The following is a 26,546-nucleotide window of genomic DNA, read 5'->3' as shown; positions in this document are numbered from 1 at the left end:
CACTTAAAGTGTATTGGTAATAAAGCAGTTTAACATCATTGCACACTATATTCCCAAATCCTGACAGGAAACCCTGCACAACAGATTGCAAGCAGACAAAAAGCATATCTATTTCCCTTTATGAAGGCCTCAAGCAGTAATTCAAGCATAGAGATAAAGACTAGAGACTATGGCAGCCGAGCACAATTGCTACATTTGTTTTTGATTAGGCTGTCTTCTTCCTCTTTATCTGCATGGCTTATATGGCAAAGATCAGTTTTTAAAGACTCCACTTTAAAGTTAGACAAAAACAAAATTAAAGAACCACACCAGCTCCTGCTAAAAAATAACTGTGCTGGCAGTTTCTAATCTCACTAAAACAGTAGTTTGGTTTACGCTCCAAGCTTTCAAAGCTGTAACACCCCAGAGCAGACAGAGAGTTTACTGAAATGGCTACCAAAATTGACACTTGTCTGCTGCAGGTCACTTATTTTTCATGATAGCCCATACAGATCACAAATACTTTTACAATGTTTCTGAAAGCTTCATAAATTGTGATAAAAATGAAGTTGCAAGGGAAATGCAGATCTTACCCTAGTGACACCAAAAATCAGTGCAACAATTATGTGATGATATGATACAAGAAATTCCTGTAGTAGCATATGGTTTTTCTTCATGTGAATTGTGAGAAAGTTTAATTTTTTTAATTCTTTAGGTTCCTTAAGACAAAATTGTCATTTTCCAGAAGCCATGTAGGTGATTTCAAGGTGGTGAATACAAAGAGAGGTATTGTTGTAGCTTCTTGGAGCTTCTTCCAGGGAAAGGGGTAGGAAAGAAGTGAGAAAAGCAAATACTCTAAAAGTACTTTTCAGACACGTACTGCAGAAGAGTCAGCTCTATCCACTGTGGAGCCATTTTTCATCCCCAAGTGATAACAACTCTGAACAATTCACAGAATTTAGAGACAGAAATGGTGTTTACTTTCTCAAGTAATGACTATTTCAACTTCTTCTAACCTAAATTTCATGTACTTGATTCTAATATCAATCAACATCTCTTGGACAGATAAAACAACTTCCTCCTGAGGGGAAGAGGAGGGGCAGGCACTGACCTCTCATCTCTGGTGAGCAGCGACAGGACCTGAGAGAATGGCCTGAAGCTGAAACAGGGGAGGTTTAGGCTGGATATCAGAAAAAGATTTTTCAGCCAGTGGAAGTCAGGCACTGGAACAGGCTCCTCAGAGAAGTGATCACAGCACCAATCTTGACACAGTTCAAGATGTGTTTGGACGATGCTCTCAGGCACAAGGTGTGACTCCTGGAAATGGTGCTGTGCAGGGCCAGGAGTTGGACTTTACAATCCTTGTGGGTCCCTTCCAACTCAGCATGTTCTGTTATTCTGTGAAATTTCTATCTTCCAGTAATTTGCTCAAATCTACTGACCCTCTCGCCAAGTACAACAAATTCCTCCAACTATTATTACCCATTACGTACTTTAGAAACATATTTGATTCAAATTCCAGTGCATTTAATTTTTTTTAAATACACAAAGTCCTTCTTTTTTTATATTTAATTTGCTCCATAATCAAAACCAATCACTCTTCAGTGACCATCACTGCCACAGAGGTACCAGTCACAGTCACAATACCAGTACCTAGTATCTAGAAGATGCTACCAGGGAAAGGAGGGCCTAAGCCCTCTTCAAGGATCCTGCCACCTCTGCATGGCTCCACAGAGGAATCTGCAGTCCACAGCTTGTGGCTAGTTGGTAATGCTGTTCCTCCCCTATGAGTATTCCACCACATAAATGATGCCAAATTGTATTTTCTTAAATGAAAGCAAGTCTAAAGGTATCATCCATGCACTTCAGCTCCTAGAGGAAACAAAAGATATAGGCGATCCCATGGATGGATGCACATGAGTCAGCAAGATAAATGCCATAGTCATGCAAATATCAAGACAGGGGTGACTTTCAGGCTGTGCTTGGCCACCTATCAGCAGCCCCTAGAGGCAGAACCTCAAATGTGACTCATCTGACTAACAGTCAGGGAAGCCACATGGAAGAGACTTATGGAAACTCCAGGTGGAGCTCACACCTCCCCCAAGAGTTCAGCCACAAGGCAAACACCAAGCGTCAAGGTGCCATCAGCTCCTTGTGCTAACCCAGGTGACACTACACATACCCCAAACTCACCAGTCAGAGCTCCTCCAAGGCTTCCTCTCCTGAGCTGTCTCCCATCTTCACTCAACTGCCGCTTAAATTTAGGAGACTTTCCAAGGCCAGAAGACACTTCAGGACTGCTAGATTTTCGGAAAGGCATAGGTGGAGGTGACAATATGTGATCAAGCTGCAAAGACACAGAAAAAAATACATATCTATACTGTTTAAATGCTTATCCTAATTGAAAGAAACATGTAAGTTACCTTCAACTAAAGATTATGACATCATTTGGGAAAAAAGGTCCCAAAGATCTTAAGGTAAATAATTTGCTAACTGAAAAAAAAAAATTTCAAGTGCCAGATTTGTGTCTGGCTATGTAAGAAAGCCATCCTCCTCTTGAACAGTTAACTCTTCCTCCAACCACTCTCACACAAAGAGCACTGTGCACAGAGGTCACCTCTGTGACACCGACTGGCTCTTCAAACATTTTTCTTTGACAAGTTTTCCCCACGTCCATGTCAGCAGTCACTAGATGGCACTGCACCATCAACAAACTGTAAATTCCTGCCCAGTCCAGGGAAATAATAACAAACAGATTTATCAATGCCAGTGAGAAAAAAAAATAAAATTTTCCTGTTTATAAAAGGCATATTCATTTACACTGACTTTGAAGTTAAACGGAAATACAGATCCTCATTCTTCAGACTGGGTTCCTGTCATCATAGCCACAAAGCATTTTAGCTGCCTGGTCTTGACAATATGTCTAATGTCTCACCATTTGATTAAACCCACTAAAACAAGACAAAACGCATGTAAGCAAATACCAAGAAAGTATGAAAAAGCAGGGTATGCAAGTATACAAAGTAGAAAAAGTTTACAACCATCCTTCTCCCGTAAATGCTGCAGTGGCATGGTGTCATCATTTTGAAAAACCACACAAATTTTCTTGTAACATTTAAACCTTAATTCTCACTACAGTTTTTAGGAAGCCAAGCATGTCTATATTTTTACAGTTTGTGTACTGAGACTTATCAGTCAGAAAATCTATGCCTCACCTGCATACTTGACTCTTCCATCCTTTTTGTCCACTGAAAGCAATGAGTCAAAGGTCACAAGAAACACTGACAAAGCTGCAAAGCAAAGCCCATTTTTGCTTACAGTTAATTCCACAGCATTGTACTGTCTTTCCTACAAAGCATTTTGAATCCCATGTTTAGTTCCCTATGTACTTCATATTTCAGGTTAGTTATTGTTGTGGGGTTTGTTTTAAAGGTTTCTTTAATCAAATCTGCAGCTTATTGGAAGTACACATACACTCCTAAGTATCAAGAAATGCAACTGATTTCTTAATCTGCTTCTTCAGTATCTTAAGACTCATTAATGTTCACAACAGACACTGAAGTATTTGATTAACTCACAGCACATGCCTTTAGCTATTTCCTAAACTAAGTGGTTTTGGGGTCACAAAGAATATTTACTTGACCATTGTTACTATTCCTCTTCCACAAACACAGGCACATCACAAATATTTGTACTTACAACTTCTAAGATACCTCACAAGATGAATTTAAATATTAAATCCAAATTACTCTTTTAAGAAGGAACCAACTGACAACAGCTAGCTTCTAAAAAACCCACCATTTTGAGAGTCTTTTGTGTAAGTCTAAAAGCAAATACTCAAGCTGCTTACTGACTGATGGATCCCAGAGATTGTTTAGTTCTAGACTCCAAATTAGTCCAAGCGTCTGAAGATGACATGATCCCATCAAGGCTTTACGTGAGTTACCAGCAAAAATTCATGTCCTTTCTAGAAACAGGTTCACACTTCAAAGTAACCAACCACATTTTAAATCTCTTTTTTTCCTGAACTAAGGTTCATCAAGCTTTTAAACCACAGAAGGAAAAAAAAAAAAATCAATTCATGCACTAAGCTCCCTACACATTAGCACTTAAGCCAATATAACAGAATTTTGCATCTTCCATTCACTCATCTTTTCCTCTTTTAACCAGACAGTCGAACTTTATGATTGTTAAGTCACTCCCACAATGAACAGACTTGTGCATTCCACAACACACAGTCTGATTTAAAGTCATTCTTTCCAATTAAGCTGTGCTCCCTTTTCACAGCTTTCTGGGTTTCGGAAGAAACTTTAAGACAGCGCTATAGTACAGACCAGCACAGTATTATCTAGATCTTCAACTCATAATTATCCCAGCTATAACTATCCCAGCTTCAGGAACGTATGATGTTTGAGAGCTAAGACAGTTTATACATCAGCCCCCAGTAGCTCATAGTCTTAATAGCAATGCCCTGCCAGCATGCTGTCACAAAGATACCCTCTTCTTGATGAGTGACTTTATTACACCAAAAGACATTTTTAAAGTATAAGACTACAAAGAAACAACATAGAAGTACAAGATTTAGTATTTTCATATTGATAGCAAACTCTTGCTTCACAGAAACAATTACACATATATGAACAAAGCATTTCTGGAAGCTATCCAAAGACTCACTTTTGCTTCCAAAGGCTCAAAATAACCTAAGATCATGTAAAATGTGTACTTGACAGCAGTCTGTACATTCTAACTGATATTGCAGTAAACCAAGAAGAGTAGACAAGGTTATACCCTTCAACACCTTGGTATAACAGCTCTGGATGCCTGGGAAATATGAGAGAAAATGGACTGCAGAAAGTATCCAGGTTTGCAAGCTCCCTTCCTGTGCCAGCCTCTAGACAGCAACATGTACCAGAAGTAGAGGCGTTTACAGCCCCCATTCAAACCTCATTTCAAGCAAAAGCATTTGTAGCAGATGAGGCTTTCTGACCTAAACAGAACTGCCTTCCCTTCCGGACAGGCCGAGCATTCAAGTCCAAGGAAACCAACAGTAAACATTAGATCCTACTTCCTTGGAACACAAAGCTGGTTCTGAAGATGCATAACATGTTACATATTCAAATCCTACGAAGTGGTTAACTCAGTCAAAAAGACGCTACAATCATTCAGTAAGAAGATTACATCAAATTCAAGCAAATAACTAATAGCAAGACCTATTCCATCTTGTTAATACTTATTTGAAAGACCTCCTGGAAACCTGAACACCATGTAAATTCAGGCTGTGCATCTTATCAGATTATAAGATTAGACGCTGCTGTCCACAGGACAATATTAAAGCAACTTTCTAGAAGACAACTGAAATTCTACCAGAGAGATTTTAAATCATTTTAATTAAGCTGCTTCTGCTCAGCACTCACTTTTGCTCATCCACAATCATCACTGTATTGGTATTTACTTCATACTTACTAGCTATATGGTCATGTGCTGATATTGCATGGCATGCAAACACAACAGGATAACCAAGGTTACACTGGTTCCCCTTTTTTATCAGTAAAATTTGCAAGTTGCAGGGAATATGATAGCTATACCCTTGCAGGAAGCTTCCAGCAGACACACATTCATGTTACATCTTGAGTATCTGGCTATCTCATGCTCTGCCCACTGTCTTATTGCTCCACTCAGGCTGCAGCCATACCCTTCTCTCAACACCCTCGCAAAATAAATGTTAGTGACCCAAGCAGCACTGGGATAAGAGAGAGCAGGTTTTTTTTTAAGCTAAGAAGAGGGGAACAGTGAAAAATGAAAACCGTGAAAACAAATGTATTTGAGTTCCTTGCATTTAAAGTACCAGGGGGGTTAAGTTAGCCTTAAGAGTTTATACAGGCTGCTTAGGGAGGAATTTTTAATCAGTGCACATCTTGCTACCAGTCTCTGCTTTTAATATTCACAATGCATGGATAGTTAACTTATTTAAAAGCCTCCCTCCCCCAACATTAAATAATACCCTCTCAATAAAGGCACTTTGAAGACAGAAAACACACAGCAAACACCAACCTATGACGAACATACTGTTCTACAATATTTACTCTTTTCAATACATTTTTTCCATGCATTTGATTAAAAAATCTGCCTGCTTATGTCATAGATATGGTAAATTTCTACAAAAACACTGTAAAATTTAGGAGTTAATGGCTTTCACAAAACCCTACTTGCTCCCTTCACACCTATGAACCTTACAAAAAGGAACAGAGAGTATTATTAGAGGAGAATGGTTTAAAAATTACACAGAAGAGAATATCAAAATATCCTTACCACAGACTTCTACACATAGATTTAGAGATCCTGTAGAAACAGGGATGGAATTTTGAGTGAAAGTCTCCTCCAGTTATACAGGAATCAATTTGTTCTCAAATATTTTTTTCTGTATTTTCAAGCTATTAATTTTCTGCGTGAATAGAATCAGATACATTCCTCTGAAGAAAATTATTCCCATTCCGTACTATGGGCTTTTAACAGCTCACCTACTCAGAAAGGATTATACTAATATTTTTTAAAACCTCAGCAGCATTAAATCCACCTATCTACCATCATGTATTTATTCTAAAGCTAGAATGAATTCTCTGCTTTATAATTATATCATCAAATAGTCATATCAAGTACACCAGCCCACACGTCCTTATGAAAATTAAGGACATGGCAACTGATTCAAAATAAGACCTTGCATCAGTGTTCAGGAGCACAATTTGAGCTGAGTGCATAATGAGGAGTGAGGCAGTCAGAAAGAAAATGCATTTCAGAAAATTCATGGTACCAGGTAAATGAAGCTAAGATCACACTGATAAACCAGGATGAGGAAAATAAGCTGTTCAGGGCTGCTGAAATGTGTTGCAACATGGAGTGTCTTCTTCCCATAAAAATTAAATCGAAATGAGAACTGAACTTGTTTGATCAGCTCCACTTTTTTTTTGACACCCACTAGGGTTTCACTGTCCAAACTACTTCACTCCCACCCTCCCTTAATTGCTCCACAAGCAGTATTTCTACTTCCCACAGAAACTGGAAAATACTGGTCAAGTAATCAGTCTTAAAAATATGAACAAAGACATTCTATTAATCAATTCAATTTCTTCCTCCTGAATGCAGCACAACTTCTTCCTACCTTAGGTCATGCATATTCAGTCCTAAGGTTTCCATAGAAGGATTGCACACGGTCACCCATTTTGTATCTCCCCAAGACAAGCCCCAATCCAAAAAATGAGATGCACTCTCACATGTAATGTATCAAAAGCAGAAAATACATAATGTAGTTTTACTGTTTAGGGGTTTTTTTTCATTATTAACCTAAAGTCCCCAAAGAAAATTAATAAGTACATTGTCAAGAAATATGCCAAATCACAGATGTTAAAAAAAGTGAGAAAGCGTCAGGCCCAGTCCTATGCAGATAAACATACAGAAGCTTCCCTGATGTTGAAGAGCTATTCAGTCATTCAGTAAAATCTCTCATTCTAAAGTTAAATGCTTAACAGGAGCATGGCTTCACAAACCTTACAAATCCCTTCTGTCTCTTGCATCTTCAAACATAAGCTATGCCAGAAGCAAGTGTGCTAAAACCCACCACTAGTTCATCAGTGATTAACCCTTTATGCTCCTAGTAGTCTGCTCTGACATAAATCAGTCTGTTTCTTCATGTTATTTACACTGGGTTCCTCTCAGTATGCTGCCTCTCTGTCTTGCTTCTTTGCAAGCACTTTAGGCACAGTTGCTGGAACTCAATAGCCCAGCAAGGCACTTTTTTTTTTTTTTTTTTTTGATGCAAGCTATATGAACTTACTTCAGCTGGGCATAGGGGAGCAGTATGTTCTTATCATTTAAATACTCTCTCTAAGTCTAATTACATTTGGCACAGATACATGAGTTTTGATTAGCTGCATCGACACAGAGAGCAACACTGAATATAATCTTATTAACAGATGGGACCATACTTTCCAAAAGCATCTTAGAATTCATTTAAAAATACACTTTTATCAATTAAGAGCATAGTGCAGTTTAGTTACTCCAGATGCTTGATAAGAACTCAGTAGAACCATGTTAGACTTGAAGAGGTAATGCAACAGTGGTGTAGTATAGACAGACAGAGAAGTCTATCTTACAATACCATCACAAGCAGAGGTGCAACCAAATTTCCATGGATGTCCTGCAGTAACACATGTCTGCAGTATACAGGAATCCACTGCTTTTGGTCACAACAGCATCAGCTTTTGAAGAACTGTGCCTGTGGCTGCAATCTGACCAATCTAGGGCTGCCTATGAATCTCCACAGACCTGTATCAAATATATCAACTGAACAAGACTGTCAACAGCTCCTTTTAAATCACCTGATAGTTGAAATACTCCACATTCCCTTTACCCACAAGCAGTATTAATACACCTTAGTTTGAGTAGGGTTTGCAGAACTATGGAAATATTCTGAATATTCGCAGCTCTCAGAGCAACCCCTGCAGAATAAAGAACCACAAATAACTTACTACATGAAGATAAAAGGAAACTTCTCCAAAAACCAGCACCACTTCCAAGAAGCCATGGATAATGAAGGTTAAGAGTGGATACAAAGGAAGACTCAACAGGCCACAAGGATTTCAATGGACAAAGAAAGATCCCAATTATTTCCCCACAATTTCTCAAAATCAAGCAGGTGTTTTTTCCACCACCATAGATCAAGAAGAAAGATCACCGTTTTTCCCACATATCTTGAATGCCTCATATCATTGCCTCTCCACGGGAAAGGTCTTGTTCAGCTTGGGCTGAAAGACCTCACTAGTTCTACAGCCTAGCGGCATCTGTCATTCTAGTCCAGACTTCGAGCCTTGGATTATCTCACTTCCTCCTATGACCTCCAGGTTCCCTGTTAGGACAGTGACACCAGTCTGTCAGCTATAGCAGGGACAGAAAGTAAGATCCTAGGCTCACTGTGGATTTAAAAGGATTAGAGACAGAAAAGGTCTTGTTTACAGGGAAAATTGCTTATCATTCATGCAGCAACACTTGATTTACACATGAATGCAACCTGCAACTGGTACTGCAAACATGTGCTTACCAGGGTAAAAAGATAACCCACAGCAAAACTCTGGGATTCACAAAGCATCACTTCTAACCACTGTATTTACTGGTTTTACATCCCACATATATGCAGAAATACAGTCCTTAAAACTAACGTCACTATTCAGAATTGTCCAGTTCATTATGTTGAACACATGAGTTGCATAAATAGCAGCAGCAAAAGTCATGATGTCTTCCTACAGCATCTTATCTATTATATCCTAAGTAGTAAAGAAACATTTTAAGAATTCTGCTAAGGATCAACAGAGACATAACCACATTATCTTGCTACCCACTTCCCACTCATTCTAGAAATGCAAATCTGCATTTAAAACAACTGTATTTTTCTTGAAAACAAATCTGATGCCTAGTCAATTAAAAGCAAATAAATACAACTCAAGACAAATTTGAAGTATCAGCTATGGCTATGTTAAAAAAAATCAGGTTGCATCCAATCCATTTTCAGAAACATATTTACACATGATTGCACAGATAATTAAGCACAGCCTTTACAGTATTCTACAAGGCCGAAAAGTGGCCTATAAATATGCATGCACACTGCTGTTAGAGCCAATTATTACTTTACCCTTGTTAAGATGGAACAGTTTTGTTACAATATGACAGAGTCCTGCAGTTCTTGAAAGCCTCCTGTGTGCTGCATCTGTACACACAGACTCAGAGACAGACTGCTACCTTTCCAGGAAACAAAGGAAGCAACAGTATTTGTATTGAAGGCACTGCCTCCAATAATTCAGCCTACCCTCATTCTCCTTGAATACACACCCAGATTTAACAAACACCAAAAGATTAAGAAATAGTAGGTTTGGCAGACCTCATATAAAGCCCTAAAAACAGAAGCAGAAACCAGAACATAGTTCTGAAAAAATGTAATACAACCCATGGTTAAAAGGGATAACATCAGGCACAACCATTTTTTATTTTATTCTGACAGTCATACAGGTATTTTCTCAGGAATGCACATGATGTGCTTAGGCCTTTTGCTTCTTATAAAAAAACATCATTTCCAAACTAGGAAAAACTGTCAGCACTCTAAAAAAAGTGAAGTCAAAGCATCACAAACAGACTGCTAGCCAGGATAAAGCTGCAGCAGCTCAACAGGCCAGTCCTACTCGGAAGGACACAGAGAGGGACCAGATTCAACACAGCAGATTCTGTGAGGAAGTCTGTTTGAGAAGTTAACCAAAAAAAAGTGTGAAAACAGAGAGCAGAGAGCAGTGTCCCAGGGGTCTGCCAAACCCACTCAGCTCTGCTGCAAAGGTACCATCTGGAAAAAAAAAAATCCCACTTTTTGCAGTGCACAGCTCCTCTAAGTACTGCCTGAGCATCAGGAAACATGCTCATGCTTTACCTTTGTTTCCACAATTTTCAGAAGGGATCTGACAAAGATAAAAAAAATAAAGTCTACCCTTAGCTGCCCAGATGTGCAGCAGAGTGTGCCACTGCTATGCACCAGGAAGGATACTCCCTTCCTGCCTCTGTCCTGATGGCCATCTTGTCAGGAAAAAGCATTTTGTGGTGTTGAAATCTGCCGTCACTGCTGCCACATCTGCCTGTTGTAAAAGTCCCAGAGAGTAGCCAGGACTCAGCAAGAGAAAGTTGGCAGAAGCACTCCCGATTCAGTGTGGGGGGAAATCAAGAACACAACCCAACCACAAACCCAGTGGCTCTTGCAGCCTGGGAAAACACCTTTGCTGGGGTAAAGGAACAAGAGCTGGAAACCTGCAGCAGACGAAAAACCACACACACCCCCCCACACTCCATTTCAGACACAAGGCACTGCAGGTTTACAGACCAGGCATCAACACAGCAGTCCTGATCCTTCTAGCGGGCCCACAGATACTGAGGAGCAGCAGCAGCAGCTGACCCCTACTGCAACCCCACAAAGAAGCTGCTTGGCAGGGCAGTTGCAAAAATCACATCTTCCTAACACTAAGCAAACACTTCAGAGGGTTGCTGTGTTTTCACTGGTTTATCTACTTTAGGAAGTTGGAGAGAAGACAACAAAGTTTTCAGTTAAACAATAGGAACCACCAAGTAAACAAAAGTTATTAATACTGTGAAAAAGTACTATTTTCTTATCTTCCCTTGGATAAAGCCACCTCTTTGGCAATTTTTTGTTCTTCAGTTTTCTATCATTGTATTCATTTTCTTATTATCATATGCAGAGCCATTAGTAGCATTAGCTATGCACTACGCTCTGCTGTAGATAAAGATATTAAGCTAGCCACACTGAGTATTTCCTTAATTTCTCAATGAAAGCAGGAATTAGCTACACAGCAAACTGAAAAGAACTTTGATATTTTAGACACTACAGGCAGCATTTTCACCCTTAATTATTTTAATAATCCTTTTTACAGGTCAAGAAATCCATGACAAATTCATGGAAATAAGTATTAATATTCTGTGCATATGAAGGCATCCATATTCACACCTTTTTCAAACCTACCCAATGCTTTGGTTCTTACAGAGAGTTTTAAGAAAGACTTTTTCCTGGCTCTTTAACTAGCAGGATGGAAATTTAGTAAAACTAACCTTCAAAGTCACTTGCAATTGAAAAAAATTTAAATACATAAGAAATAAGCCTATTCATCTTCATCAGCTGTTGGCACCATCATCTTTTGTCCAATGGAAAAAAATAATCTAGAGGAGAATATATACACTCTGGGAAGAGGTGGTGTGTTGTGGGTTTTTTTGTTATACCATGAATACTAATGAAGCAAGAGCAGTTTAGTTCTTTATAAAATCTATTTCCATTCACCTATGAGCTCCTAGACTACCTATAAAGGTTTCATTTATTCTATCACATTGGAAGCCTCAGAAAACTAATTGTTTATTCAAGTCTATCTGCTCCATCCATGCTCAATTAGGTCTCACTTTTCCCTCAGTTACAGCAAAATTAAAAATAAAAATGCAAACTGAAACATTCCTGGTTCCACTGGCCAGCTCCCTATAACAAACCACTCTGAAAAACCATTGTTTCAAGCACAGCAAGAGCTTCTTGACCATAATGCAGCATTTGAGGGACCTTCTCAGCAACTTACAAAATTCCTGCTCATTAACTCACTCCTCTGACTAATGGAAAACACATTTGAAATGCAACTCTCTAGTAAGAATTGTGTTGAGAACTAGGAAGCAATGTTAAGTATAACCAGGCATTCCAGCCATAGCAATTCACAAGTACCTCATAAAAATGGGTGACATAATCTTCGTACATAATAAAAAATTATTTTCAATTTATTATTCTTTATTTAGACCATTAAAATATTAGATAATCCATTTGCCACATAAAGCTTCAAATTCAGCTTTACTTTCATTAGGAATAACATATAAAAGGAAACCACAACACATTCATGCCAAGCAGGTACAAAACAAAAGAGAGAAACTCATGATGAAATGAGCTTGGAGTAAAAGGTTCTCAGCATGTAATGGAGCTGAAGTTGATCCATAAATCAATGCAAGATGAAAGCAAGATTATTTATGTGAAGGGATTGCATTGTTAATTTACAGTCTGATTGAGAAAAGAAATACTTTACTTGATCAATGTACCAGTGATGTGCATGTGTGAACTTGAGCACAAATTAGTAATAATTACCGGTAGGTGTATCTTCTTGTATTTTTTAATTAAGCTTAACAAGCAGCAGAAGCACATCCAGAAAATGCAGGTTCTTCCTGAGTTTGCCTTTAACACGCTCCTAAGTTTTTAAATAATGCAGCCTCGCCACAAGGGACCTTGCAGACAAGGGCTTTTTGATCTCTTTTTTCCCGTTCAGTGCTGAGAAAGACAGCACACGCCGTTACCGAACAATAGCTACCATGAAAAACCCTTTTCCTGAACTCATTTGAAAGTGAACTAGAATAAGGCATTTATTTGATAGCTTTATAGTTTTGCCTTCATCATCTAACACAGAATTCAGAGAGTGGGATGCTTCTCCTTTAGCCTCACTAGTAAAATTAGCAGAAAAAATACCAGAAGGGTAAGAATATCTGGGCACAAGGGTGCACAATCCAATTTGCATTTGGCAGAGATTTGTTATTAAGGACAATACTCAAGAACCATGTTTGTAATTTTAAGTGCTTCTACTGCATTTCAAATCATCTCTAACCTGCCATTTGTCAGTCTCAGACAATTTATCCAGGTCTATCATTACCAGGAGGGATTATTAACACTAGCCGGCCTAAGAAAGATTTTAATTCTTTTTTAGTCTGATGACTTTAGGTAGTACTACAATTAGGAAAAGTACTACAATTAGGAAAAACCATGAAGACCATGTGAGAATGTAATGAGACAGGTGACACTGGATCATTTTAAATACTCCACTCTTCTATTTTATTTTTTGTGTAATCTAAGCAAATAACTGTCCATGCATTCTAAAGAGCCCCATTATAAAACCTACACTAATTAAGTAGACTTACCCTTATTTGTCCTGTCTTTTTTTATCCAGGCTTTTCCAGTTAAACAAGCAGCTATTTACAACAATTATATTGAAGACTGAGAAAAGGAAAGAATTCGACTTAGATTTTAAAAAATCTTATATTAAGGCCCATTAGGCAAAGAAATGATAGCAGAATGCATCACACATTTTATCTGAAAGAACAGACATTAGTATATATGTGTAGGGAACCACATGTAAAGAGTGTCCAAATCTAAACAACAACTGCATTCTTTACAAACTGTTTAGAGCTGCTATGGTTTATTCACCCTCATACAGAAAACTTAAAATTACCAGCAAAAGAAGATGTATGGCTTTTAAAGATTTATTTATAGATCATATCACCTTAGAGATTTACACACAGTTCTTTAGAAGTTCAGTATGACTTAAAACTCTCTAAATTACAAGGATTAGTCGTACAGTAAATTATAGCAGTTGATTGGTATCACCATGAATCTCATAAGTAATTTAATGCAAGTTTTGTTTAAATGTCTACATTGTAGGACTTAGCACAGAAGCACTACAATATCTGCAAGATGGTCATAACCTCTCAACAAGAAGGGTTTTATAACAATATTTTCCTAAAATAATATGATTTAAAAAAAAAAAAAAGTACAATCCTACCCATGATGTCTCATACTGTGTTAAGGTCTTCAACTTTCTTTGCACCTTCCACTAGTGAAGAAGGAGCGCTGTCAAGAGGGACAACAACCACCTTCTGTTACCAAGGACTACTCAATATCTCTTGCCTGTAAGGCAGCTGCACTTTTAATTGACTTGTAAATCAGCTTTGTGCATACTCATTTCAAGTAAGCACCATACCTCATCCTGTATTCTCAGGGTTTCATCTTCTTATTCAAAATAATGAACCCGCACATCTTTCATAAAACACAGTAAGTTGTCTAAGTCAATGACAAAAATTTTTCATCATGCAAAATCCTCAAATCTGTGTACAGTTACAGAGATTATCAACTAGAGCAATTCCAGACCAGTGGCTTCAAAACAGAAGCAATTTTACCATTTCAAAGTCTGAAAACAAATTAAATTTATTAGAGGGTAAAGATACTTCCTTTTCCATGGTTTAGAAATGCGTCAGTTTAGAAACCTAAAGTTTCTAAAACACATAAAATGTTCATTTTTCAAATCTGTGCTCTTATTTAAAAGTACTGAAAGCCAGCACAAGCGATGAAAAGGCTAATAAAATTATGAGATACAGAATCAAAATAGTCTGGAAACAAACCATTTTTTCATTTAAACAGTTGGCATGTTGTCACCAAACATGTCATACATACAAAGAAGGCCCAAGACAACTTCTTTCTTAAACTGCAATCTAATTTTTCAGGCTCTCTCAAGTACTAGGAGAAGTAATTTGGAATAATCTAACAAGTTATCATGAACATTTCTTTAGTTCCATCTATATATAGAAACAGAATCTCCTTTAGATATATCTTTATCACCTACAGTACAGTTTCACTTCATTTTAGTTGGTTTCTTTGATTCTGACAGATAGCAGTAATTCACTAAACCACAGCTTGAAATTCAAATAAAACAATCTTGCTAAGCCATACTAATGAGATTTCACGAGGAAAAACATGCTGTGCTAAAAGCTTTGAAATTTATGACTTATGTGACTACATATCACTGTGGGAGTTAACCCAGTTTTTTAGTGATGTTCAGCTGCTGTATTAACTGGACATCTTTAATACTAAATTTAAAAGTTATTTAATAAACTATTTCACAAAAAAGAAAAACATTGAATCATCTTAAGCTAATATGAAGGTGATTCTTACTATATTTTGCTTTATTTCAATTACTAAACCGTTCTTATCTCAACACATGTGTTTTACTTTTCCCCAATTCTCCCTCCCATCCCAGTGGGAAAGTGTGAAGTGAGTGAGCAGCTGTGTGGTACTTAGTGACCAGTTGGGGTTAAACCATGACTGATGCATCCCTCGCTTGGAATTTAGTGTAAAAACACAGGTAAAGCACAGCAACTGGGATACACAAATCGATTTCTTAGCGACCTCATTTTTATTTTCATAGCAACTTCAAAAAATTATTGATAACAATAAGTAGTTAATGGACAATAGAGCAAACAACTTTGAATCTCAAAGCTACGCCATAGTGATTTGTACTTCAGCAATCACTAAGCTTCCTCTGGCTAGCATTTGGATGTTACCTTACCTATTTGGAAAAGATAGACCATATTTTGCATCATGATGATGATGATGATGATAATAATAATAATCATGTCTAAGTATCTAATTGATTTGGCAGAATATAGCTTTAACATTTGGTTTTGTGAAGACTACAAGCACCAAATCAATCACCAGCATACCTTATCAAAGTCACTCAGGAGGGAGTAATGCTACGCAACATTTCTGCAGCACATTCCTCCCCAGGAAGGTCAATATCAAACACTTCAAAGCCCTTTTTCTGAATCCCAAATATACCATAAACCAAGGTATTCAGATATCAATTAGGGATCTACTCTGCAGGACTACTACCTCCACAGTCCTTTCCAATCCAGGGAACATAGGATCCAAAATTCTTTCCTCTAACAAGTAAACACTGTGCTGTCTAAAGACAATGAAATCAGTAACCTTCCAACAAAGAAAATGTATAGAAAATATATACATGCCTGCTCTTGTTTTATGAAATCGTGTAGAACTAGCACAAGTAGGATATCTGTTTAATAAGAAATGCAATCACTCTAAATTATCCTTTAAGTTTTGGCTGTTAACTTGAGATTCCCAAGCTGTTCTCTCCCTCGTAATACTACTGCTTCATCTATTTTTGTAGATGTAAAGGTGCAGAACTATATGCATGCAGCAAGATTTAGGGTGCTGCAACACATTTGTTCATGCCCCATATAAAGACTATCAATTAAATTGTCTTTCCTACAGTTTCACCTCTTACACTGCCAGCATACCAGGAGGTCACACAAGAATAACATGAAACAGTGGACTCTCCATGAATAACTGCTAAAGAATGTGAAGGATTGTAAATTTTTTCCAGGCTACCACCATGCTGTAGTTTCAAACACACATTATAGCCTCATTAAGAAATACAGTACTGTCAGAAATTCTGACCCAAGCAGAAAACCAAAACTAACACAGATATTTTCTCTGTAACAGCATTTCACCAAAAAAAAAAAAACCAAAAAAAAAAAAAAAAAAAATAAAAAAAAACCAAAAAAAAAAAAAAAAAAAACCCAGTAACATTTAGAAATTCCTAAAACCTTAGCTCAGGCTCCTGGTTCAGAGTTTCCACACTCATACCTTCCTCAAAGTGGCAGGCAGGAGAGAAACTTCCCAGGTGCCTGGAGGAAGCAAAGAGGAATCAGCAAAAATAGGAAAAAGGCAATTCCATGCTTTACCTGTTTGCCTGATTCAAGCTCCTCTGTCTCCCTTTACAGTCATCTTAGCTTCAGTCAGGAGTCACTATTACATCTATGTTCTTTGGCACATTTCTTCACTAGTAGCTGCAATGCTTCCACAGTGGAAGCTACTTCCCCTAACTACTGACATTAAATTAATTTACAAGTATAAGCACAAGAAAGGAAGCAGCTCAAGGCCACTGTTAGGCAAAGAAGAATCAAGAATGAAGCTATGCAAACCTCCTAATGTTTAATCATTTTTTTATACTTTCATATTACACTTTGAATCTTCATTGTTCTCTAGTTTGTATTGCAGATATGCTTCTCTTTACTGTTCTCATAAGATGACTGGCACTGCCGGGTGTTTTATCTCCAGAACAGTGACCTCCGGCTATGCAGCTCATTATGCACTGCCCGTAAACCACTTATTTTTAGAATGAAGCATAAAACAGCACTCTGATCTCAGATTTCTGTCCCATTCTCCTCATTTAGTTAAGGTTCTGGAAATATCCAGGAACACACTGCTGAAAGATACCCTGAGATGTTCAACATGTGAGGCAGCAGTCTCTGCCTCTGGCTCACTGGTGAGGTTCTGGATGACTGGAAGCTGGCCAATGTGACACCCATTCACAAAAAGGGTGCAAAGGAGAATCCTGGTAATTATAGACCAGTCAGCCTGACTTCAGTACCTAGCAAAATAATGGAACAGTTTATATTGAGTGTCATCACACAGCACCTACAGGATGGCCAGGGTATCAGACCCAGTCAGCACGGGTTTAGGAGGGGTAGGTTGTGTTTCACCAACCTGGTCTCCTTTCATGACCAAGTGACCCACCTGGTGGATGCAGGAAAGGCTGTTGATGTTGTACACCTGGACTTCAGCAAGGCTTTTGACACTGTGTCCCACAGCACACTCCAGGAAAAGCTGGCAGCCCATGGCTTGGACAGGAGCACTCTTTGCTGGGTTCAGAACTGGCTGGATGGCCAGGCCCAGAGGGTGGTGGTGAACGGTGCTGCATCCAGCTGGTGGCTGCTCACCAGGGGTGTCCCTCAGGGGTCTGTGCTGGGAGCTGTTCTGTTTAATATCTTTATTGACATGGACGAGGGTACTGAGTCTTTCACTAGTGAATTTGCAGATGACACTGAGCTGGGAGTGTGTGTCGATCTGTTGGAAGGTAGGAGAGCTCTGCAGAGAGACCTGGAAGGATTGAATGGATGGACAGAGTCCAACAGGATGAGGTTTAACAAGTGCAATTGTCGAGTCCTGCATTTTGGCCACAATAACCCCCTGTAACGTTATAGGCTGGGGACAGTGTGGCTGGACAGTGCCCAGGCAGAAAGGGACCCTGGGGTACTGGTCCACAGCCGACTGAACACGAGCCAGCAGTGTGCCCTGGTGGCCAAGAAGGCCAGTGGCATCCTGGCCGGTGTCAGGAACAGTGTGGCCAGCAGGAGCAGGGAGGTCACCCTTCCCCTGTACTCGGCACTGGTGAGGCAACACCTTGAGTGCTGTGTCCAGTTCTGGGCCCCTCAGTTTGGAAAGGATGTTGAGATGCTTGAGCGCGTCCAGAGGAGAGCACAAGGCTGGCGAGGGGCTTGGAACACAAGCGCTGTGAGGAATGACTGAGGGAGCTGAGGGTGTTTAGCCTGGAGAAAAGGAGACTCAGGGGTGACCTTACAACTTCCTGAAAGGTGGCTGTAGTCAGGTGGGAGTTGGTCTCTTTCACCAGGCAGCACCTGACAGAGTGAGAGGATAGTCTTAAGCTGCACTAAGGGAAATACAAGCTGGATATTAGGAAGAAGTTTTTTACAGAAAGGGTGATAAAAGTACTGGAATAGTCTGCCTGGAGAGGTGGTGGAGTCACCACCCCTGCATGTGTTTAAAAAAAGACTGGATGTGGCACTTGGTGCCATGATCTAGTTGAGGGGTTAGAACATGGGTTGGACTCGATGATCTTAAAGGTCTCTTCCAACCTAGAAATTCTGTGATTCATGGATGCGTGTCCTTACAACAGCAGTATGTGTAGTTAGTGTCATTACTAAGACAATGGTCCTCTATGACAGTCCAATCACAAAAGTGTCTAGATGAAATGTGTTGATGTAGATAGAAAAATCTCAAAGTGCCTCATCAGCAAAATGTCTGCATTAAATTCAGTACTATAACCTTTCTTAAACTCAGAGCTTAAGGGTCTTAAGAATATCTCAGTCAATAAAATTCTCTTCTGCCTCTATGGAAAAGACAACTGCTCAAACAGCAGCAAGCTCTTCCGGCTGGTTCCATCTTGGAAAGCCATCTGACTCCAGAAAAGGAAAGGATTACAGCTTCTCCAGACAAGATGAAAGAGTAAAGAAAAACAGGTGATTGGACATGAGCCTATTGGACACCTTACCAGCTGCTGAGCCTATACATGTTCATTAAGACACTGAACAACCTACCACAACTGAGGTTACTAGAGAAAGGCAGACCTTTACCTCCCTTGTAATTGTCTCACAGCAAAGCAGGAAAACCAAGCCCAGACAGCACAGTGACCGGACAGCTGCATCCCCCCAAGATATAAAGACTTGAAGGAATGAAAGAAACAAAGGATAAAATGCTCAACTTATCTACTCCCTTCCTCCTCTCGTTTTAAGCCAGTATTTAGTATTGGGATAAATGCTACATTGTGTGATGTGTCAAAAAGGCAGCTCAGGGAGGCACATATTCCTCCCCATGCTATGCACTACACCAGGCTCTGTTCCACCAGATCTTTGTAGGACCTGTCCGCATTCCTCCCAAAGAAAAAACATGTAGTGCAAACAGAAGGGAGACAGCAGTATTGCTATCAGGTCCTACCTCAACCTCTCACCAAGAGTCTTCAGAAGATTATGTAAGGATTCAGATCACAGTAACTAAAAGATAATATTCAAGTATGGTACCAAATATAACGAGGGGCATTTGGTACATGAAAAAAAGACCCTTAAAATACAACAAGGCTCCTTTCCCACATCTTGAAGGCAGGTCTTTCTTACTTTCATTGTCAAAGTCCTAAATCCAAGTCAGAAGAAATTTGCAAGGTTTTAGAAAAAAAATTATTTCTTAAAATTTATTCTTACTCAATTTTTGGAGAGTTCCCCTGAAGTTCCACTCAGGAAGAACAGCTGCACTTTCATATTCCAAGAGAGCTGTAGACAGCCTGGCATTTAGACAGCAAATTCATGGGCAGTCTCCGTCCTAGGTTCACAGCAGTTTAAAGGTCACAACATTTAGGGCTTCATTTATTAAGAAACAGATCAGCCAGTATTTTGAGATATGCCATCAGGCATACAAAGATGAACTCTCTGAACAGACAAAGCTTTACTGTTAGGGACTCCACCAACCAAAAACTCTGAAAGCTTTTATAACTTCACATTACAGTCAAGAAAAGAAAAATCATATTGATCAAGAGTGCTGATCTACTAACATGACCTCATGTTTGTTTCACTATCATACAAGTTTAAGTAGTGCCAATGGTTTACCTCTACATATTCAGAGACCAGAAATAAACTTTTGCTAGCACAGAGCAAAGAACAAATTACAATTGCCAAGCCATGGTACAAACATGGTGAAAACTGAAGATCAGTATTCTATCTTGTAGCTGTGAAGTGCAAACACAGAAGTCCTACAAATCAACTTTAAATATTGGGACTCAAGTTCTTCATGAAATTATTTGATCACTCTTTTACAGTTTTGAAACACTGGATTTATGCAACCAGAGTCAACTCTTTTTGGGGAAGATCTCCATGTCTCTCTCTTGCCTTATGAAAAATGAATTCCCCAATAGTTCCTATTCTATCTTTAATAGCAGCTGGCCTGGAAGAGCAGAGAAGCTGAAAGCTGTCTTTTGCTATCAACTGCAAGCTCATTCATGAGTCAGGCCAAAGCTGTTTGCTGTCCAGGTAAGCATGAACCTGCTCACATCAACCCCTGCTCAAAAATCTTAAGAAAGGAAAGCCCATGTCGTCCAGATGACACAAAGTGCCTGAATTCTGTATATAGAAGTCCATACTGCAGATAATTTAACATGGTGCCCAGAAACTTATCAGAATAGGCCACTAAAGCATCACTAACTCAAAACAACACTATCCATTTATCATCAGGACCCTAACTGGTAGAATACGGTACTCAGGCCTTATCATTTGACTTCAGTCAGATTCAGTTAAAAAAACCAAATTGGACAAGCAAATACCTAGGAATTGTATGTCAGGACCTTATGCCAACATTTTTAAACAACAGGACCAGTACAACTGCCTGAACTTAGGGTCACAGCTACTAGCTCACACAGCACTACTCGAGCTACAAAGGTGGTTTATGGCTCATAATTATGCCTCTTGTGTCCATCACCTTTTGTGTTAACAGCCAACACACTGAAATGTGCTGCCACACTGGGCAGAGCAAGCACCCGAAGAGATACAGAGCATCAAAAACACAAAGAAATGCTCCTTATGAGAGAGAATTTTCTTCCATCCTTCAAAACCCCACTCCCTTTATGCTGCAAAGAGCAGGAATTCTTTGACCATCACTCCAAGTTTTGAATTTAGTTGCACAAAATTAAATAGCCAACATGGAAGACCTGAAATGCCCGAGGTGAAAGGATTCTAATACAGATCTAAACACAAATGTACATTTCTATACTAGAAATCCATTTGATATTGAAGCCTCAAGCAAACAAAAAAAAATCCTATATTGCTCTCAGAATCAAGTAACTTTCTGCTCAAGAAATTATTTCCTGATGCCTTACACAGAAAGATGGAAGGAAGATTAGCACAGAAAGTATTATTTTTAAATCTTAAAAAAAAAAAGCCTGTGCTCTTGTTCATGCACAACAGAATGCAGAATTAAGCACAGAAGTATTTCTCATTCTATTACATTCAGTATTTTTCTTCTACTTCAATCAGTATTTCCTTGTTTCAGATCAAAGTCAAGGAAGAAACACAGCCCCTGGAATCAGCTAATTTGCATACACACTGAAAAAGATAATCATTGACATCATAAACTCCCTAAAAATGGCCTAGATTTGTGCATGATGTTTAAGTACTTTTAGCACATCTTCACTATTTCATCATCTGCTCTGAATTTTAATCATGGAAACGGCAAAATTACTCATTATTTGAAAACATGGCCACACTTGCAGATTAATGCAGTTAGTTAATAATCCCTTACCTATTCCCTCAAATATATATGTATACACACACACACACATATATAGGTGTATATATAGATAAAGATATAGATATAGATATATAGATAGATATAGATATATACATCCTGGATAAAAGTGGATGTTCTGTTGTTAACAAGGAATGTAGAGGGGGCAGAGGTTGGCCATGTAAAATTTTACTTATAAATGTATACACCTCAAATACAGAGTAACACATATAGAGCCAGAATGGGTTAAGAAAAAAAAAAAATACACCTTTGCGGATCACGTAAGACAGCGACTCACAGAGAGAGAGCAGGTTTCCAATCACCATTACTAGCACAACTGAAGCTAATGTGCATCTAGGGGATATGTTTTGCTTTGCATTTCCTATTCTATAACATTATGGATTTATAAAAGCAGAGTCTCAGAAAGAAAGATCAATGTATGACAGTTCTCTTTGATCTCTGGGTTTACTTACTTCTGCAAGTGAGATCAGATGTTAAAAGCCACAGGAATTTACCACTTTGAAGTATTTTAACTTTTGATTAACTGGAACAGTAGTACCCGATTACCACACAAATTCAGAAGGTAGAGCTTATTTTATTTTTGCAGACTTAAGCTTGTTGCCCAACTAATAGGAAATCCAGTACTTAATTTAATTTTCAGGAACGTGATTTCTTAGTACTATTGAAGTTGTGGGAAAGAAAGGGATATTTAAGATAGTTGACCTATTTTGCTCTGGAATGAACAGTGCAACATCCCCACTCAAATTCCAAGAAAAGCCACTAGGAGATAAATATATTTTTCTTTTCATGTTTATTCAGCTGACAAGCATGACCCTGAGCACTGATCAAATTAATAAAGGCCACTTTGCCCTTTCTCAAACAAATTAAGATTTTCTAACGATTACAGGAAAAAAGACTGAACTGTTTAGTCTGATTAAAACTGGTGGGTTTTAATACTGGCATTCTTTAAGGTCCTTAAAATAACAACAAAGGATAAATACAGTGGAAGCGCCTAAGAAACGTGCAGCTTTTTTAAAACAATTAATCTGAAAGTAGATCTATTATTTTGTAGATGATACGCTATAAACTCAGTTTCCTGAATGGAAAATACACATTTATATAATGTATCATTTTTGAATATTTATTTTAAATATGTCATGTGTGACTTGAAGCCAAAATATTATAAAGTTGCATTTCTGGTCATTATTTAGCACTTTGGAGGTATGATTTATTATTTTTATGTAAGATTTCATGACAGTATCCAGAATTGGCATGATGGCAGAGAAAGCTAAAAATTGAAAATTAATAACTATACTCTGGCTAAAAAACTTTCTCTAAGAAAGAAAATACAAGAACTTCACTGGATAACCACTAGTCTGGACAAGAAGGCAAGAAGGTTTTTGTTTCCTTCCTTTTTGGGGAAAAATATTGGAAATCCAAAGAATGAGAAAATTACTTGCCATGCTGTTTTAACAATTTTAATAACTTTAGTAATGACTTGACATGTTGTTTTTTTAACTAAGTAGTCCTATAGTTCTGGTCTCGACTGTTTCATCTTGTGTGCACAAACTTAAGGGGAAGAAAAAGTATCACCAATTAAATGTACGTGCTTAGACTGGTAACCAGAGAAACAAAACAAAACACAAACAAACAAATAAACAAAAAACACAGTACCATAGCAGTTCTCTTCTCTGATTTGCTTACGAAAACAATCCACACACTACAGGACTGCAAGATAAAACTGCAACACTGACAGCACTGGTGACACAAGGATGAACTAGGGGAGTATGACACCACTAAAAACATCTACCAAGACAGACCTGCACAACAACAGACAAATCATTATTAAATTGTCTGCCTATTTATACTTAGTTTCTAATTCTGTCCCTCTAATTTCCATGTAATAAGTTTATCAAATATGATCCAAGATTTCAGTTTTATCATCTGGACACCCACACACATGCTAAGGAAAGGAACTGACTTCATTTTAAATTGGTCATTTCTTTACTACCAAAACCAAATTTTTTCACCAGATAAAATCTTACTGTTCATTGGATTTACTTTTTTCATAAAGAAGTTGGATCTGAAGTAATGGAGCCTCCTAAGAGGGAAAAAGGAAATGTAGTACTAAAACAGGTTTCCAGAAAGAAAGCCTGCTCACTCACACAGGATGAAAACAAAGCACCAGCTCATGAAAGAAGGAACTTTCTTGATCAAAAGAGAGAAAAAAGCAGTGTCACTGAAGGGCTTAACTAGAGTATCAAACTGCAAAGAAGCAGTAATTGAACCCTGGAAAATTCTGAAATTCCCAGAAAAACAGAAAAGCCAAAGAGACACCAGGAAAAGCAAATGACAAAAATCATGACAAGAGCAGGAATATTTACCTGGGGTTCTACTAGAGGCAGCATGGGGAATCCAGCTGAAGTAACAAAAAGTGTCAAGAGGCTCTGTGTACATAAAAACATAGGGGTAGTATACCAAAGCATATGACAATGAGTTAATGGAGTTTGTGTAGTTTAATCCTAGAAACACAACCCTGCTTTACAGATGGATCCCAATACATGTCAAGCCCATGTGCACTCACCAAAAACCAAGAGTGGTAAGACACACATCTCCATGTGCCAAGGGCACTGCTTTTCCCAGATTTTGACCATTTGACCACTGATTGGTTTTCAAATACCTACATCATTAACAAACAAACAGGACTACAGTTATGTTCAGGCTTTTAAGTCATGGCCACAAAGAATGCATAATTAGGTATTCCTTACATGCACTTATGATCTTTCAGTTTTCTGAAGTCTGTATCTACCACAAATACAAATATGTCTTGGGGAAAGTCCCTTTTGTTCCCAGAGTCTCAAAAGAATAACATTTATCATTATGTTTTAAAATTAACTTGCTTACTGTTGCACAATAATATTGGCATTATTGTGTAATTCATTATATATCATGGCTGTATTACTTAAAAGAATTTATTTCAATTTTCTGAATGGTGATCAGGTAGCACAGATTGAAATATCAGTTGTTCTTGTGTATCACAAAGACTATCCTTCCCTAGTTACTATGAAGTCTAAGAGAAAATACCATCTTTTCCTGCGCCACCTTTAGAATCAGAGGGTGAGGTGGTAAGGAAGACCAAAACCCTTCTGCATGGATTATTTCTTCACCCCAAATCTGTCCTCTTCCTATTATTTGTAAGAAAATCTGCATTTCCAGCCTGAATCAAATAAAGGAAACATAAAGGAAGCATGGTTGATGTGGCATAAGAAAGGCAGAGCAGTGACAGCAGTAGAAAAAGACAAAATTACGAAGTTTAAAACAAATAAAAAAACGAACAAAAAAAAATTAGGTCAGGAAGTAAGTCTCAGTCATCCAGCCCTGCCTTCTATTCCCACATCTTTTCCATCACTCAACTGTAGGACAGCCGAAGCAATTATCAAAACAAAAAAACCTCAAGACTGACTTGAGAGTCACTCAAGACTGACTCAATTAAAATTGTCCATTGACTTTCCTAGAGACATCTAAATGACCCCTTAGGCAGAGAAATTTTTGAAGTTTCTGTGAACCATCTCCCCTAGAGCAATTTCCCCTGTGCACAGTGCAGTTCAGTCATAGCGAAGCACTGTATAAGCCCCTGTTCCACAACCACGGCTGGTGGGAGTGTTGAGGGAGCCCTCCTCTGTCCACAGAACCATCACAGTTGGCACTTCCTAGTGAAACAAGGCTTGGAATAGCCATGTGGGCTAACTTCAAATACATTAAGCAAAACTTGCAAGTGACCAGGACACTACAGCATGACAAATGTTCTGTTTTGAAGCTTAGTTGAGAGGGCACACCATGGAGAAGCACCTTTCCAGGCAGACTCCCACCCACTGCTTACTGTTTTATGATAACAGTTTTTAAACATGAAAGTAGTTCTTCCAAACATGTATACAGGACAAAACCGAAATATCCACTGAAAATGTCAAAATTTGCCTCATGTCAGAAACTGAAAGTGCACCTTCTTCCTAAGCGCTGATGATTAGCTTCTTACCAAGATGGCTTCTAGAACAGCTATGTCAACATCTTAAATTACTTACCTCTTATGGCAGACTCCTGTAAACAAAGTGACAACAGCAATAACTTTGGTTTTGATTTTCTGGGGTTTTCTTTTATTTGACTTTCTGTGTTGCTAGTGTTTTGGAGAGTTTGGGAAGGGGATGAGGGTTGTTGGATTTTGGGGCAGCAGCAATGGTTTTGGTTGGGGGGCTTTTGTTTGCTTTTTCTTCTGTAAGGGAGCAAAGCAGGAGGAAAGGAAATAAAGAAACTCACACAGTGAAGGTCAGCAGGTCAGTATGGAAAAAAAATCCCTGGTTTGATCAAACAAAGCATTAAAAGCTACCACGAATGTCCCACACAATTTTAATTGAGTCAATCTTTTTAAACTCTTTGGTTACACACTATTTAATCAGACATCAACTACTTGTAAACAGACTGCTTC

The 26,546-nt window shown here is 38.4% G+C and overlaps 1 protein-coding gene across 3 annotated transcripts in view; it reads right to left on the bottom strand.

Annotated features, from left to right (window-relative positions):
- The window catches only part of MAST4 (microtubule associated serine/threonine kinase family member 4), a 292,655-nt gene that overhangs the window by 225,711 nt on the left and 40,398 nt on the right, over window positions 1-26,546 (bottom strand). For all 3 annotated transcript variants that reach the window (XM_038123723.1, XM_038123724.1, XM_038123725.1), the window contains exon 2: window positions 2,173-2,326. In XM_038123723.1, the coding sequence (XP_037979651.1) occupies window positions 2,173-2,326 (154 nt within the window). The remainder of the gene's footprint in view (window positions 1-2,172; window positions 2,327-26,546) is intronic.

This window comes from Motacilla alba, chromosome Z, assembly GCF_015832195.1.
Source record: "Motacilla alba alba isolate MOTALB_02 chromosome Z, Motacilla_alba_V1.0_pri, whole genome shotgun sequence".
NCBI lineage: Eukaryota > Metazoa > Chordata > Aves > Passeriformes > Motacillidae > Motacilla > Motacilla alba.
The sequence above is the reverse complement of the archived record's forward strand: the minus strand, read 5'-3'. Positions and strand labels throughout refer to the sequence as shown.